This window comes from Cottoperca gobio, chromosome 22 (genome assembly GCF_900634415.1).
Source record: "Cottoperca gobio chromosome 22, fCotGob3.1, whole genome shotgun sequence".
Lineage (NCBI taxonomy): Eukaryota > Metazoa > Chordata > Actinopteri > Perciformes > Bovichtidae > Cottoperca > Cottoperca gobio.
In genome coordinates, this window is record NC_041376.1 from 7,928,448 (window position 1) to 7,939,834 (window position 11,387).

The 11,387-nt window shown below is 41.5% G+C and overlaps 1 protein-coding gene across 2 annotated transcripts in view; it reads right to left on the reverse strand.

The window, feature by feature from the left end:
* Nucleotides 1–7,526, reverse strand: part of rps6ka1 (ribosomal protein S6 kinase a, polypeptide 1) — a 42,890-nt gene extending 35,364 nt beyond the window's left edge. Inside the window, exons 1-2 of one of the 2 annotated variants that reach the window (XM_029460059.1) lie at nucleotides 6,862–7,526; nucleotides 537–581 (exon numbers count right to left, since the gene is read on the reverse strand). In XM_029460059.1, coding sequence (XP_029315919.1) covers nucleotides 537–581; nucleotides 6,862–6,924 — 108 coding nt within the window. In that variant the 5' untranslated portion in view covers nucleotides 6,925–7,526. The remainder of the gene's footprint in view (nucleotides 1–536; nucleotides 582–6,861) is intronic. The other variant, XM_029460060.1, reaches the window with a different exon arrangement.
* Between the last annotated feature and the right edge of the window lie 3,861 nt (nucleotides 7,527–11,387).

The following is an 11,387-nucleotide window of genomic DNA, read 5'->3' on the forward strand; positions in this document are numbered from 1 at the left end:
GCAAGCTTGCGTGTATTTGACTCTGTATGTTAGGACACATGAGGACATGCAGAATGTGTAGCACTATGGCCCTATTATATTGACTCCGACACATTACTATACACAGTGGGTGTTGGACTGTCGCTCGAACAGCCTCACTCAGAATTCAACACATTAAACTTCAGCCAGCTAAAGCTCTCTGAGGGCCAGCGATGCATTTGCTAAATGAATAAATCAACGTGTGTGTGTGTCACACACACACACACACTTGCGCAAAAATGTGTATGAGAGCATAAAAGGCTTTCTTTGCCTCCTTCAGCAAGGATGGCTCAAAAGGAAGATGCACACAAGAGTTTTGCCTTCTGCCGCTCGCCTTCGTAGAAAAGCAACAAAAGCCAAATGTACTGTGCAGTGTGTCCAAGTCCTCTGTCTAATTTAATGGATGTTGAGCTGCATGAACATCGAGTCACATGTGTATATCGGAGTGTGTGTGTGTGTGTACACGTCTTTGCGTCTTTTGCGAGTATCTGCGTGTGTGTTCCAGAGATGCCATGTACCTTGACAGCAGGCGTGACTCCATCCTCAGCAGTGCTCTGGCCATTCTGTCAAGAAAGCAAATGTGAGAAACAGTCAGAGTGTGTGACAGTGCATACATCACATGTGTGTGTGTGTGCGTGCGTGCGTGGCAGACGTGAAAGGAGAGGGAGAGAAATACAAGATAATATTTCCAAGACTGTGTGGGTGGTCCACCGTATCCAACACTTTGGTCCTCTTCTGGCAAACATAATAATCTAGAGCTGACACACAAATGCACATCGTTCCCCAGTAGGTAGGTCTTGCAGAAAAGGGTAATCATTGTTATTTGTAAAACATTGGCTCGCTGAAGGTTATTCAGGAAAATCAACATGTTGTTCATGTGGCAGAAGCCAACTTTGAATTTAAGACAGAATACATGATTAGATGTGTAAATAATTCTGTTGCACACCAGGGTAGAACAACAAGGATAATTATAAGCAGAGGATAGAAGGGATTGTGTGAGATACCTGTGACTTGTCATTTCCCATGTAAATTCTACACGGGAGAAAATATGGTTTCTAAAAACAAAAAAATAAAAAAGGTCAAAGTCGAAGCAGCAGAGGTCAAGATATTCCATTAGCCACCGGTCTGGGTCACGCTCCAAAAACACAGAAGCCTACGCTTGTTTTTCTTTGTAATGCCCACGCCTTTTAAACTTCACTCCTCTAGTTTAGAACACAGATTTCTGTTACAATACAATACAATAGTTTTCACAGGCTGACTCCTCCCTATATATTGACTTTAATATGAAAGTGGAGTGGCCTTGATGTTTAATTTAGTGTTATAATGCACCTCTGAAACATAAATCTATGATGATAACTGGCCACTTCCAATGATCAAAGAAACACTCCCGGGTCAAGTTCTGGCCAAGTGTGAGAACACCCTAAATAACTACCCCCCCCCCCCACACAGTCCCTTTTCCGTTTTCTGCTTTGTTTCTCCATTACATAGGGGCGACCACGATGTTGTTCACTTCCTCTTCCTCTAGACTGCTGCACAAAATACGACAGACAGTCAAGACCATGACAAGCAGTGGCCTTAACAATCAAACACTAAACAGAAAGGGTATAAAGCAGTGCGAGACATAAAGGAAGCACAGGCAGGGACAAGAGAGCGGCTCTTTTATACTAAAAAGGAAAAAAACCTTCTGCTACAACCTCGGGCAGTTTTATAAAACCAATAGTTCATCTTGTTGGACTTTAATCAGCTTCTCAAGGGAGGCAATTTAATGTAGCCAAACTGTGCCAGTCATAAAAGCTTTAATGTTGTTAGGTGACAGAAGAAATGGAAACAATTAAGCGACCGAGTGCAGTTTGAAGTCAAGCACAGATTTGTTTTGAGAGTGGTAATTCCAAAGAAAACCAACAGGAAGTGTGTGTGTGTGTGTGTGTGTGTGTGTGTGTGTGTGTGTGTGTGTGTGTGTGTGTGTGTGTGTGTGTGTGTGTGTGTGTGTGTGATGGGCACTGCAGAGACATTTGATATCAAAGTGAAATCTTTCCACTTCACTCCACAAATCGGACTCTTTCCTCCTTTCAGCTCATTTGCCATCAGTTCAGGTGTGTGTGGTGGGCTTTGTTTAACCCAGTATGGTGAAGACCATTGGTTGGAATCCTAAATGTGTAAGTGTAACTGTCTGAGTTTGTGTGTGTGGTCAACAATGCCTTCCAGACGTTGCTGCTCAACACATTTCAACCTAATTAGCTTTGCATGGCTGATCCAAGTGGCCCAGTTAATAGTGCTTTTCCTCCCCTGGGCTTCCTCAATGAGAGCACAGGCATGAACACACAACACACACACAAACATGAACATTCTTTTCAACAAGATTTAGAAAACATCGCAAGGAAGTGGTTGAACTACACTCTTCATATACACATGTAGAAAAACGATGCAATATGCACAGAAGTTGACTAGAAGACGTTTACAGGCCACGAGCATGCTGTAAAGAGATTTATGGAACAACCAATAAACCTGCCAGAGCCAGACAGCAGAACTTTTAATTTCTCACAGGACTCCTAGATGATTAGACATCTCCGAGCGCTGATGCTGTGTGTGTTTGATTCTGTGTGCGTTTGATAGTTACATCTGTGTTTTAACAGAGTGATTAGAGCAGCGCTGCCCTGTAACTAGGCAACTAAGAAATACAATAACCATTCTTTTGCCTGTGCTCCTATCAGGCTAAATTTCTCATAATCTCACCCGAGAGTGAGTATTGACAGCAGGTCACATTACTAATGTCCTCTTTTGGTCAATGCCAGAAAATGGACAATAACTATTTCTAGCGGTCTTTTTTTAATGTGTGCTAAAAGGCTTTGGCTTAACATAGGCAAACATACAGTCCTGGCTTCACTGGCAGGTTACATTTTAACTCTGAAAGTCAAAAGAAATGAGGACTCACTTTCTCAGGGCTCCTATCAAGCAAAGGGTTTTGTTATCACATGCCCACCCAGCCCTGCTCCACTCCCACAGCCCTGCTCAGGTGTTCAACAGGTCACACCCAGATTAGCTGCAGCTAAGCCTACGTGCATGCACGCATACAAAAGAGCAAAGCACAAATGTGAACTGAACTTCAGCATGCACACACACACACACACACACACACACACTCTAGTGTGCACTGGCGACCACGCCTGGCTTGCAAACATGGCACACATTCCGTATGTTAACCTTACTTTCTCCTCGGCACGGCCCGTTACGCAACATTTCTCTCTCTCTCTCTCTCACCATCAAGGATTGTGCAGTCCTTCATAAATACACTTTTATTTTGGTTTGCTCTGTCTCATCTCCTCTGTCTAGGGAAGTAATAGAATTCCACTCTTAAATATGAAGAGGGTATAAAAAGTAATGCAAGTGACAATGGATTTATATGACTTTAAGCTAATGGACACTCGGGTCCGGTAGCAGATCAAAATGCAATTTTATCAAGAACTGAATTTCAGATAGGATTTCAAGTTGTAAAAGTAAATGGCAAGTTCAGTTCGAAAGCAAAGAAAAGAGAGGCAGACGGTCAAAATAATGCATTTAAGAGAGAGTACAATAGACTGAGCAATTAAAATTGCAATGGAACAATTGCCATTGTGAAGCGTGGCCACCAAACAAACCATTTTGAACAAAACACAGGCTGCAACCACAAAACTAAAACGAGCTAAACATCAGGCTACAAAACAAGCAGAAAAACAGTCAAATCAAAAAAGGTGCAGCTAGAGCAGTCAAAATAATCAGCTTTCTACTGCTGCCTCGATCGGTTAGTTAGTTAGTGTCGTCACACAATAACCCAAACTAACTCACTGATCGGAGTTAAAATTACTGTTTTTGTCAATGGAGTCTGGTGGCGAGAGCATAGATGGATATAACGGCTCAAGTTCTCCGTCGGATAGGTCTGTCTGGCGGCAAGGTAAAGCGCTGAAAATAATATAAATATAGCGTACATTTAAACTGAAACTGATTATTTAAATAGGCCGTTTTTGTAGGTGGCTAAAATTGGTTTTGCTGCTACCCCCCGTTTACAGCAGTACATAGCTTGGATTCCCTGTCCATGCTCCTGTCTGTAAACTGGGGTTGTGCCAACCAGCATCTACTGTACAATGACTGGATAATCACCTCATTCAAGCCCACTTAAAAAAAAGAAAAGAAACTAGCCCTTTAAAAATGTGGATCCAGCATTTCTGTTGCGGAAATCTGAATAACTAAAACACCACAGAAGCATGATTCAGATCTTGTGCAGGGTCTTTACTAACGACAGCGGCCTGTGCAGGTAGTAGTGACTCAACTGGGACAGGATGGAGATGATATGTTGAAGTGCTTTTATCAGAGATGATTCACTGAGTAGTTAATTCATAACAGATATGCTTTGGTGATGAATAAAAAAAGGGCTCATTCAAACAAACATTTTTCAATAGCTCTCTTTGCACATGCCTTGAATGCTTGCTTTGCCACCACTTTGAACACAAAAGCCAGCAGATCTGATTTTCATTCATGACACCTCAGAACACAAGTACTCACATAAAAGAGGGATGGGGAAACAGACTTCCCATCAGCTGCCGTATCATATCAAGTCACTTTGTGCGGATGAGAATGGTGTCTTTGTTACATTTTTTTTTTTTTATTACTTTATTTTCCAAATCTGCCAAAAGTGTCTCTGTCCATCCCATCTGTCTGTATGACAAGCAGACCCATGGCTGTGCCTCTCGTTTTGACTCTCTCAACATGTTCGCTGGCATGCCTCCAGTCTCACTCGCTCGTTCTGCTCAATCAATCTGCGTCCTGAGCCGTCTCTCTCTCTCTCTCTCTCTCTCTCTCTCGCTACCATCAGGAACTAAAGTGTGCAGCTGGCTGGTAGGTTGGTGACAGAGATAAATGGCACAGAACCCACTCTGGCAGTGACTGGTGCGATCAAATCAATTACTGATACTGGATTTCGGCGGACATGCGAGAACTAAATTCTCCTCATAGTATATACAGGCTGATATTTACACACACATACTGCAGCAACTTTTGGTAATTTGGTTATCAAAGATTTGTTACTATTACGCGTCGCAAAGGCAAGGAATTTTTTTTTTTTACAGTATTAAACCTGCACGCTTCACAAGCGTCACACCACCATCTGTTCAGCTGTGATATGCTACTCAGCCAACTCATATGCTGCAGAATTCTGTAAATAGAGAAGTTCATAGGAAAAAGTGGACAACAGCGTTTCTAAAAATAAAGAAAAGTGCTTCTTTCTGCATGTTTTTTTTATTTTTTTACTGTAAACGTAAATACAATGGGTAGCAAAGAGAGTAAACCAGTTGAAGGGCCACAGGGGCCCATTGTTGATCTCATATTTTCAAAATATGGCCCTGATAGTTTAAAACATTTACAAGAATGGTGTGCCAATGTTATTTTATAATTCTGGCTATTTAATTTCTGCTATTTTTGCAATGGTACGTCAGACTCATTTACGTCATCACTGTGATTATTGTACTGTAAATGCTCTTATTCTGTCTAATCTTGTACTAATTGTTGTTTCTGCCGTGAAGCACTTTGGGCTGCAATTCTTGTATGAAAGGTGCTATACAAATAAAGATTATTATTATTATTTGCAGGTTTTTCATTTATCATATAAGCACCAGTAATAACATGTCTGCTCCACAGTTAACTGTATGTAAAAGAGCACAATAAATAATGTCTACTTCCTCAGTAGTGACTGTACTCATTACCTCGCCTTGCATGAATTAGGCCTCAAGTTTAATGAGAGAACTCAAGTTCTCAGAATAAATCAGTTTTCATGAAATTCTTGCTAATCATTTCCTCAGCTTTGCCATCAACCCAGAGACGTTATCTAGGCCCGAGAGATGGGATAATAAACCTCATTTATAAATCAGACTGATCTCTGAAGACACCATGTAATATTGTGCGCAGAGCATTGGATTTGTTGGACACAGCTGGATACCTTAGCATCTCTCACTCTTTCTTACCCAACAAGTTCTGAGACACATTTTAAAACATTCAATCTGTCCATGCTCAAACAGTGTCATCCTCTAGGCATGTTTGTTTAAGGCTCTGAAGAGGAAACTGCTACAGCATTAGACTAGTGGCACAAGTACGGGCGTTAATGACATTGTAAATCATTTGCAAGAATAAGAACAATAAAGAAAATAGACTAATTCTGCAGCCTACATTACAGATCTCAAACTTAAGGTGCACATAAGACAAGAAGAGCTTTTTTGTGTGTTTGTGATGTCATGTGTGAGAATGCTTTTACACAGAGCAATTCACTGGGAAGCCACTTTACAGCTGAGGATGAGCCAGTACATTACTTTTAGATCACAGACTGGTCTCCTCTCTGGTCTCTGGAGTTGCTCAAGAGCTTCAGTGGAAGACGAGAAAGTGAAGTGTTTCTAAAATCTTGCTCTGAAAGCTGATTTTGGGGCCAATTTAAAACTCTCACATGAAGAGGTAACAATGAAACACGTCCCTTTTCATTAAGACTGCCACTCATACTGATGATACATAGTGTCTTAGTGGAATATAAGTGACATGTCCTCCAGGAAATGGACAACCTATTCATCACATCATGACTTGCATGCTTCATTTAAAACACTGGACATACATTATGCATTATGTATTAAGTCTATTCACCCCCCGGCTACGTATGTAGGCTTTAGTTAGAATAACTTTTTTTAGAAAGTGGTGACTGAACACCGTGGAATGAGAGCTGATGTGTTCACACCTTGTGCGCCATTTTACCTGAACCAATCGAACTGAATTGAATAAACCGGTCAAACAATGCATGCAAAAATAGCATCGACATATTTCACCTCTCATTACCTCCGATTCCAGTTGCACTAGTTCCATTGTGGGCCATGGCTCCGCGATCTGAGCGAGAGGCATTTTCGCAGGATTTTCAGTTTCCCCCTCAGCTGCTCAAGTACGAATTCAGTCTCCCCAGATTGTGTCGCTGCAGCTCCTGTCAAGTGCAGTTCACCGAGAAGCTCCTTACTCAGGTCCAAAGTCCAGGTGGAGTAGATTTATCAGCACTTTGCTCTCTTGATCAAAGAAGAAGACGCGCAGGCAGACGCTGCACGCACAACCAAGAGCTTTACAAACAATTGTAATCCCTGGATTTGACTCCGGCAGCGGCTGGCCACTTGTGTGTATTTGTTGAAAGTGATAATCCAGTTGAAAACACCATGAACACCAACACAAAAAAAAAAACCTCTTGCCGTCCAGGTACGCGCGGTGGCTACTCAGGATTTGTGTTTGACAAGCGGGAGAGGAGAGGAGAGCCCTACAGTGGGATCCTTTAACAGGGCTGTGCGTGAGGCTAGTGCCACCTGAAGGAATTGACCAGAGTCCGTGCTGTATTGGCAATCGACGCCGTATCAGATCTTCAGGGCTTCCTCCCAGTGTGCTTGTGATTTGTCCCGGTTCCCAACAGTGTGCGATGCGCTCAGAGACCTCCGTGTGGCTCTGTAGTACGAGCAAGCCCCAACTCGAGCTGTTATTGGCAGGCTCCTGCAGGATTTTATCCAGCCCCTTTTTCTACTAGTTCCGCCCAGGTCTAATCGTGCCATCATCTGGCGGAGAGATGAACTGCAAATACGTAATGCAGACAGCAACCTGCTATTAATGAGCTGCCTGCTTTCTTTGATGCTTGTGGTGCAGCTGCAGGTGCACCATATGAGTAATGGATCCTCTGCGCTTAAACAAAATCCTGTCAATCAATGAGGCTAATAAATGGGAATTAATGGCAGCCAGAGAGCACTAAACTGTGAATGCATAATGTGCAGTGTAAATTTAGACGGATCACCAGAGATGGAGTTGCAGGCCAATGCAGAGTGTGCAACTTTTGATGTCTACTTACATGCAGACCCACATCGCCACTTCCCCTTAGGTCTCCAAACAACATACATTGTTGCAAAGAATTACATAACATAGATTACACAATAAACACAAAGTAAAGACTAGAAGAGGCTAGAATTTTGGTCGTGACCAGTGCTGTTTGATTCTGTCCGGATATTACATTGATGAAGCACGCTTTCCATTGACAACAACTCTTGTAATGGTCCTTGAAATCTTCAGTGATATTATACAGCCCTCCAACACTTCTCTGCTTCATTCACTGCCGAGTGGATTTTGCTCTTGGCTGGCTGTGGTTACTATTGGCAACTGGAGAGCATCAAACCGCATCACCGTGGATGGATTGGATACATTTTTTGATTCAAATTAAGATAATGAAATGATAATTTCATGGAAACAACAGTTTAAATAAAAAAAATCTGCCTGGTTTTTTGATAGACGTGTTGCTTAACTAGCAAATTGCTGCTGCTGCATTAATTACGTCTCTTTATCATGACAACCTGCATTTACCAGTCTTGAGCTCTGTGACTGCTTTAACACACACATTTGAAGTGGAGAGGGAAACATTTGACTATTTTATGTAATTGCATATTATGCTCTTGACACGTCTGTGACATCCAAGCTGTTAACATGCAGCACCTCATCCCTTCACTTACTATTACTATCTGTAGATAATTTGCCAGTATTTCTGCACATGTAACTTACATGTTTCATATTTTTAAAGTGATGCAATAGATCTATATTTCTGCTGGTTTGTTGGCACCTTTTGCTCCACATTTCCACACACGAGGGAAGGAGGAGGAAGTCAATGGCGTGTGAGAGAGAGAGAGTGCTTTTAAGGTCGATGTGCAGCTAATTTATTTTCTGACAAATCCATACTACCAAAAGGTTGGAATGTGAGATTACACCACAGAGGGGGAGGGGGAGCCATCACACTCACATTGTATATAATATTCAAAGTCTCTGTCCTCCCAAAGCTCACATTAACCCATTGATTTGTCTCGATGATGGATAAGCAGCTGCTAAGGGATCACTCATGGCACCTCATAATGCTATATTGGTGTTTGTTGTTTAGTGCAGCTGTGCGGAGGGCCATTGCTCCTTCTTGTTCTTCATCTCATGCTCTTTCCTCTCATATTTCCCCTTTTTCTATTTTGTACAGGATGTTCCGCTCACATTCCTCAGCGTTTATAGCTCCTCCTCTATGATTTGATGAATTTCATATGTTCGTTTTGACCCTGTGGCAAAAAATGAATGGCTTCATAAAGACAAATCATGGGAACGAATAAAAAGATGATAATCCAGAAGGGGAGGAACAAACATATCAAGAGGCCTGGCAATGTGGGTGGGAAATCTCTTTTGAACTATTTTCTCCAAAATTCAATACATTGTATATCATTTAAACCCCATCAGAAAGTCCATTGATATTGTTTGACATGTTGTAGCTGCTGTGAGACTACAGGAAAGCTCTTCTTTAATTCATGATGCACCGGTGACATCACAGGAGGTGACAGCGATGACTCAGAGGTGTCTCCCGTCCAGCGACTTCAGGGATACCCTACCCCCCACCTTCGGATAGACAAGAAGCATCATGGGTAATGTGACTCAGTCCTGCTCGCCATGCCTGTGCAATGGAGCAACACTCCACCCTGAATTGCTGGTGTATTGACGCAGGAGCAAAGTGTGCTGAGCTGTGATGAAAAAAGACGACACAAGATCTCGTCCTTCAAATGACAAACTGCTAATTAGATAAACTGATACGGAGAGCCATGTCGAGTATGCAGAAGGACAAACAATGAATCATACGATATGTAGTTCCTTCCTCTCTAGAGACACAGAGCAGTAAACAGTGCTATTAAAATGGAAATGCATTGATACTCCAGTTGAGAAGTTCAGAGACAGCATCTTCATTTATTACGGCTGCTGATTTATTCCTTTTCTTTTACTTTATTCAGCTTTTGTCACACTGCCATAGAAATGTGTATATTCTAATGCATGTTCATTTGTTCAGCTTTGTTTCTTTATTTACTGCTTGTATTTCTGCTTCTGACTTTATTTCACTGTTTGTTTCTGTTTTTCAAACGTGATATTTAGTAGTAATAGTCGGATTTCCTTACTTACCGCACTTACTTAATTAGTTGAAACTTCTTTTACATAAAATGAGATCTTGTGATGGTAATGCCTCTGAAGTACACACAGCACATCTTAAAGAGGAAGCAGTGTTTTAGTATGTGTGTATGTTGGAATTACTTTACACAAAGCTACATATCTTTGATAACAAGTGTTTGATAATTAGTCTGCTTTACTTTCCCTTCCCTATCCTCCATTATAAGGATGAGTAAACTTGGATTGCATCTAAACTAGATTAAAATAGGGTTTATGCGTCAAACTAAACGTCTAGTTAATCCAAGGGATTCATTTGTTGATGCAGGCACCAGGAATTGACTCCACTTAAAGACAAATGCATCACAGCATTACATCACAACACTACATATACCCTATCTACAGTGCAATACAAACAGTAAATGTAATCTTAGTGCACTTCATTTAGTTACACATGTATTGCTCTGGGTGTGTCAGATTTCCACAACATTGCTTTCAGACCTTTGATGATAAATCCTTGAATCTTATCTGAGCTCAATTGAGCTTATATCTGCAGTGCAGGGATCAACGGCATGAGTGAAGGTGCAACATAGAACAAAGCGTGTCAATGGTGGAGCCAGGGTAATTATCCAATCTCTGTTGACTGATTGGTGATTCGAAATTGTCTCTGTGCCGTACAGAGAAGATGAACAAATTGTGTTATTGTACTTTAAACATCAGTGGAATTATCATTTCTCACATAAATGGACTGGGAGGGGAATATTGATCGGTACTAGACATATGGAGAAAAGGAGAAAGGCTGTAGTTTATCACTTTCAATTGTTTGTTATTAAGTACAATCCTGTTTCCCTTTGTTGTCAACACTGTTTTGCAGTAACAGCTCCCAATGCCTAACAGAGTCAGCTGACAGAATCTTATGACTGTAGTATTAGGTAGGCTGTCAAGCAACAAACAGCATGTTGAGGCTTGAATTCGTAGCTCTGGTATTTGGGCAGGGCACAAGGTCTAATAGAGAAGCACCTCTGAGGCCAAGTTGAGAACAAACAAGCTAGCTACAGTACATAGAGCTACATCCTCGTGTTATTGCATTTCACCGAGAGAAGGATCAAATGATGGTGAAGTAATTGAACACACACAAAGTCAACAAGTACATGAACAGACTGTTTTTTTGTTGTTGTTGTTGTTGTTGTTGTTGTTCAGGCTAGAAAATAAGAAAGAAAAAGAGCAGCATAAACATGTATCAGTAATGTGCCTCAACAAACGCTGCTATCCCTGGAATAAAACCACTGCAATAACCTTGACTCGAGTACGGGGCAGTGCTGGAGACTTTCAACAAGAATGGGCAAGTATTTTGCGATCCATTGATTTTCCATTATAAGATCAGCTTTGGT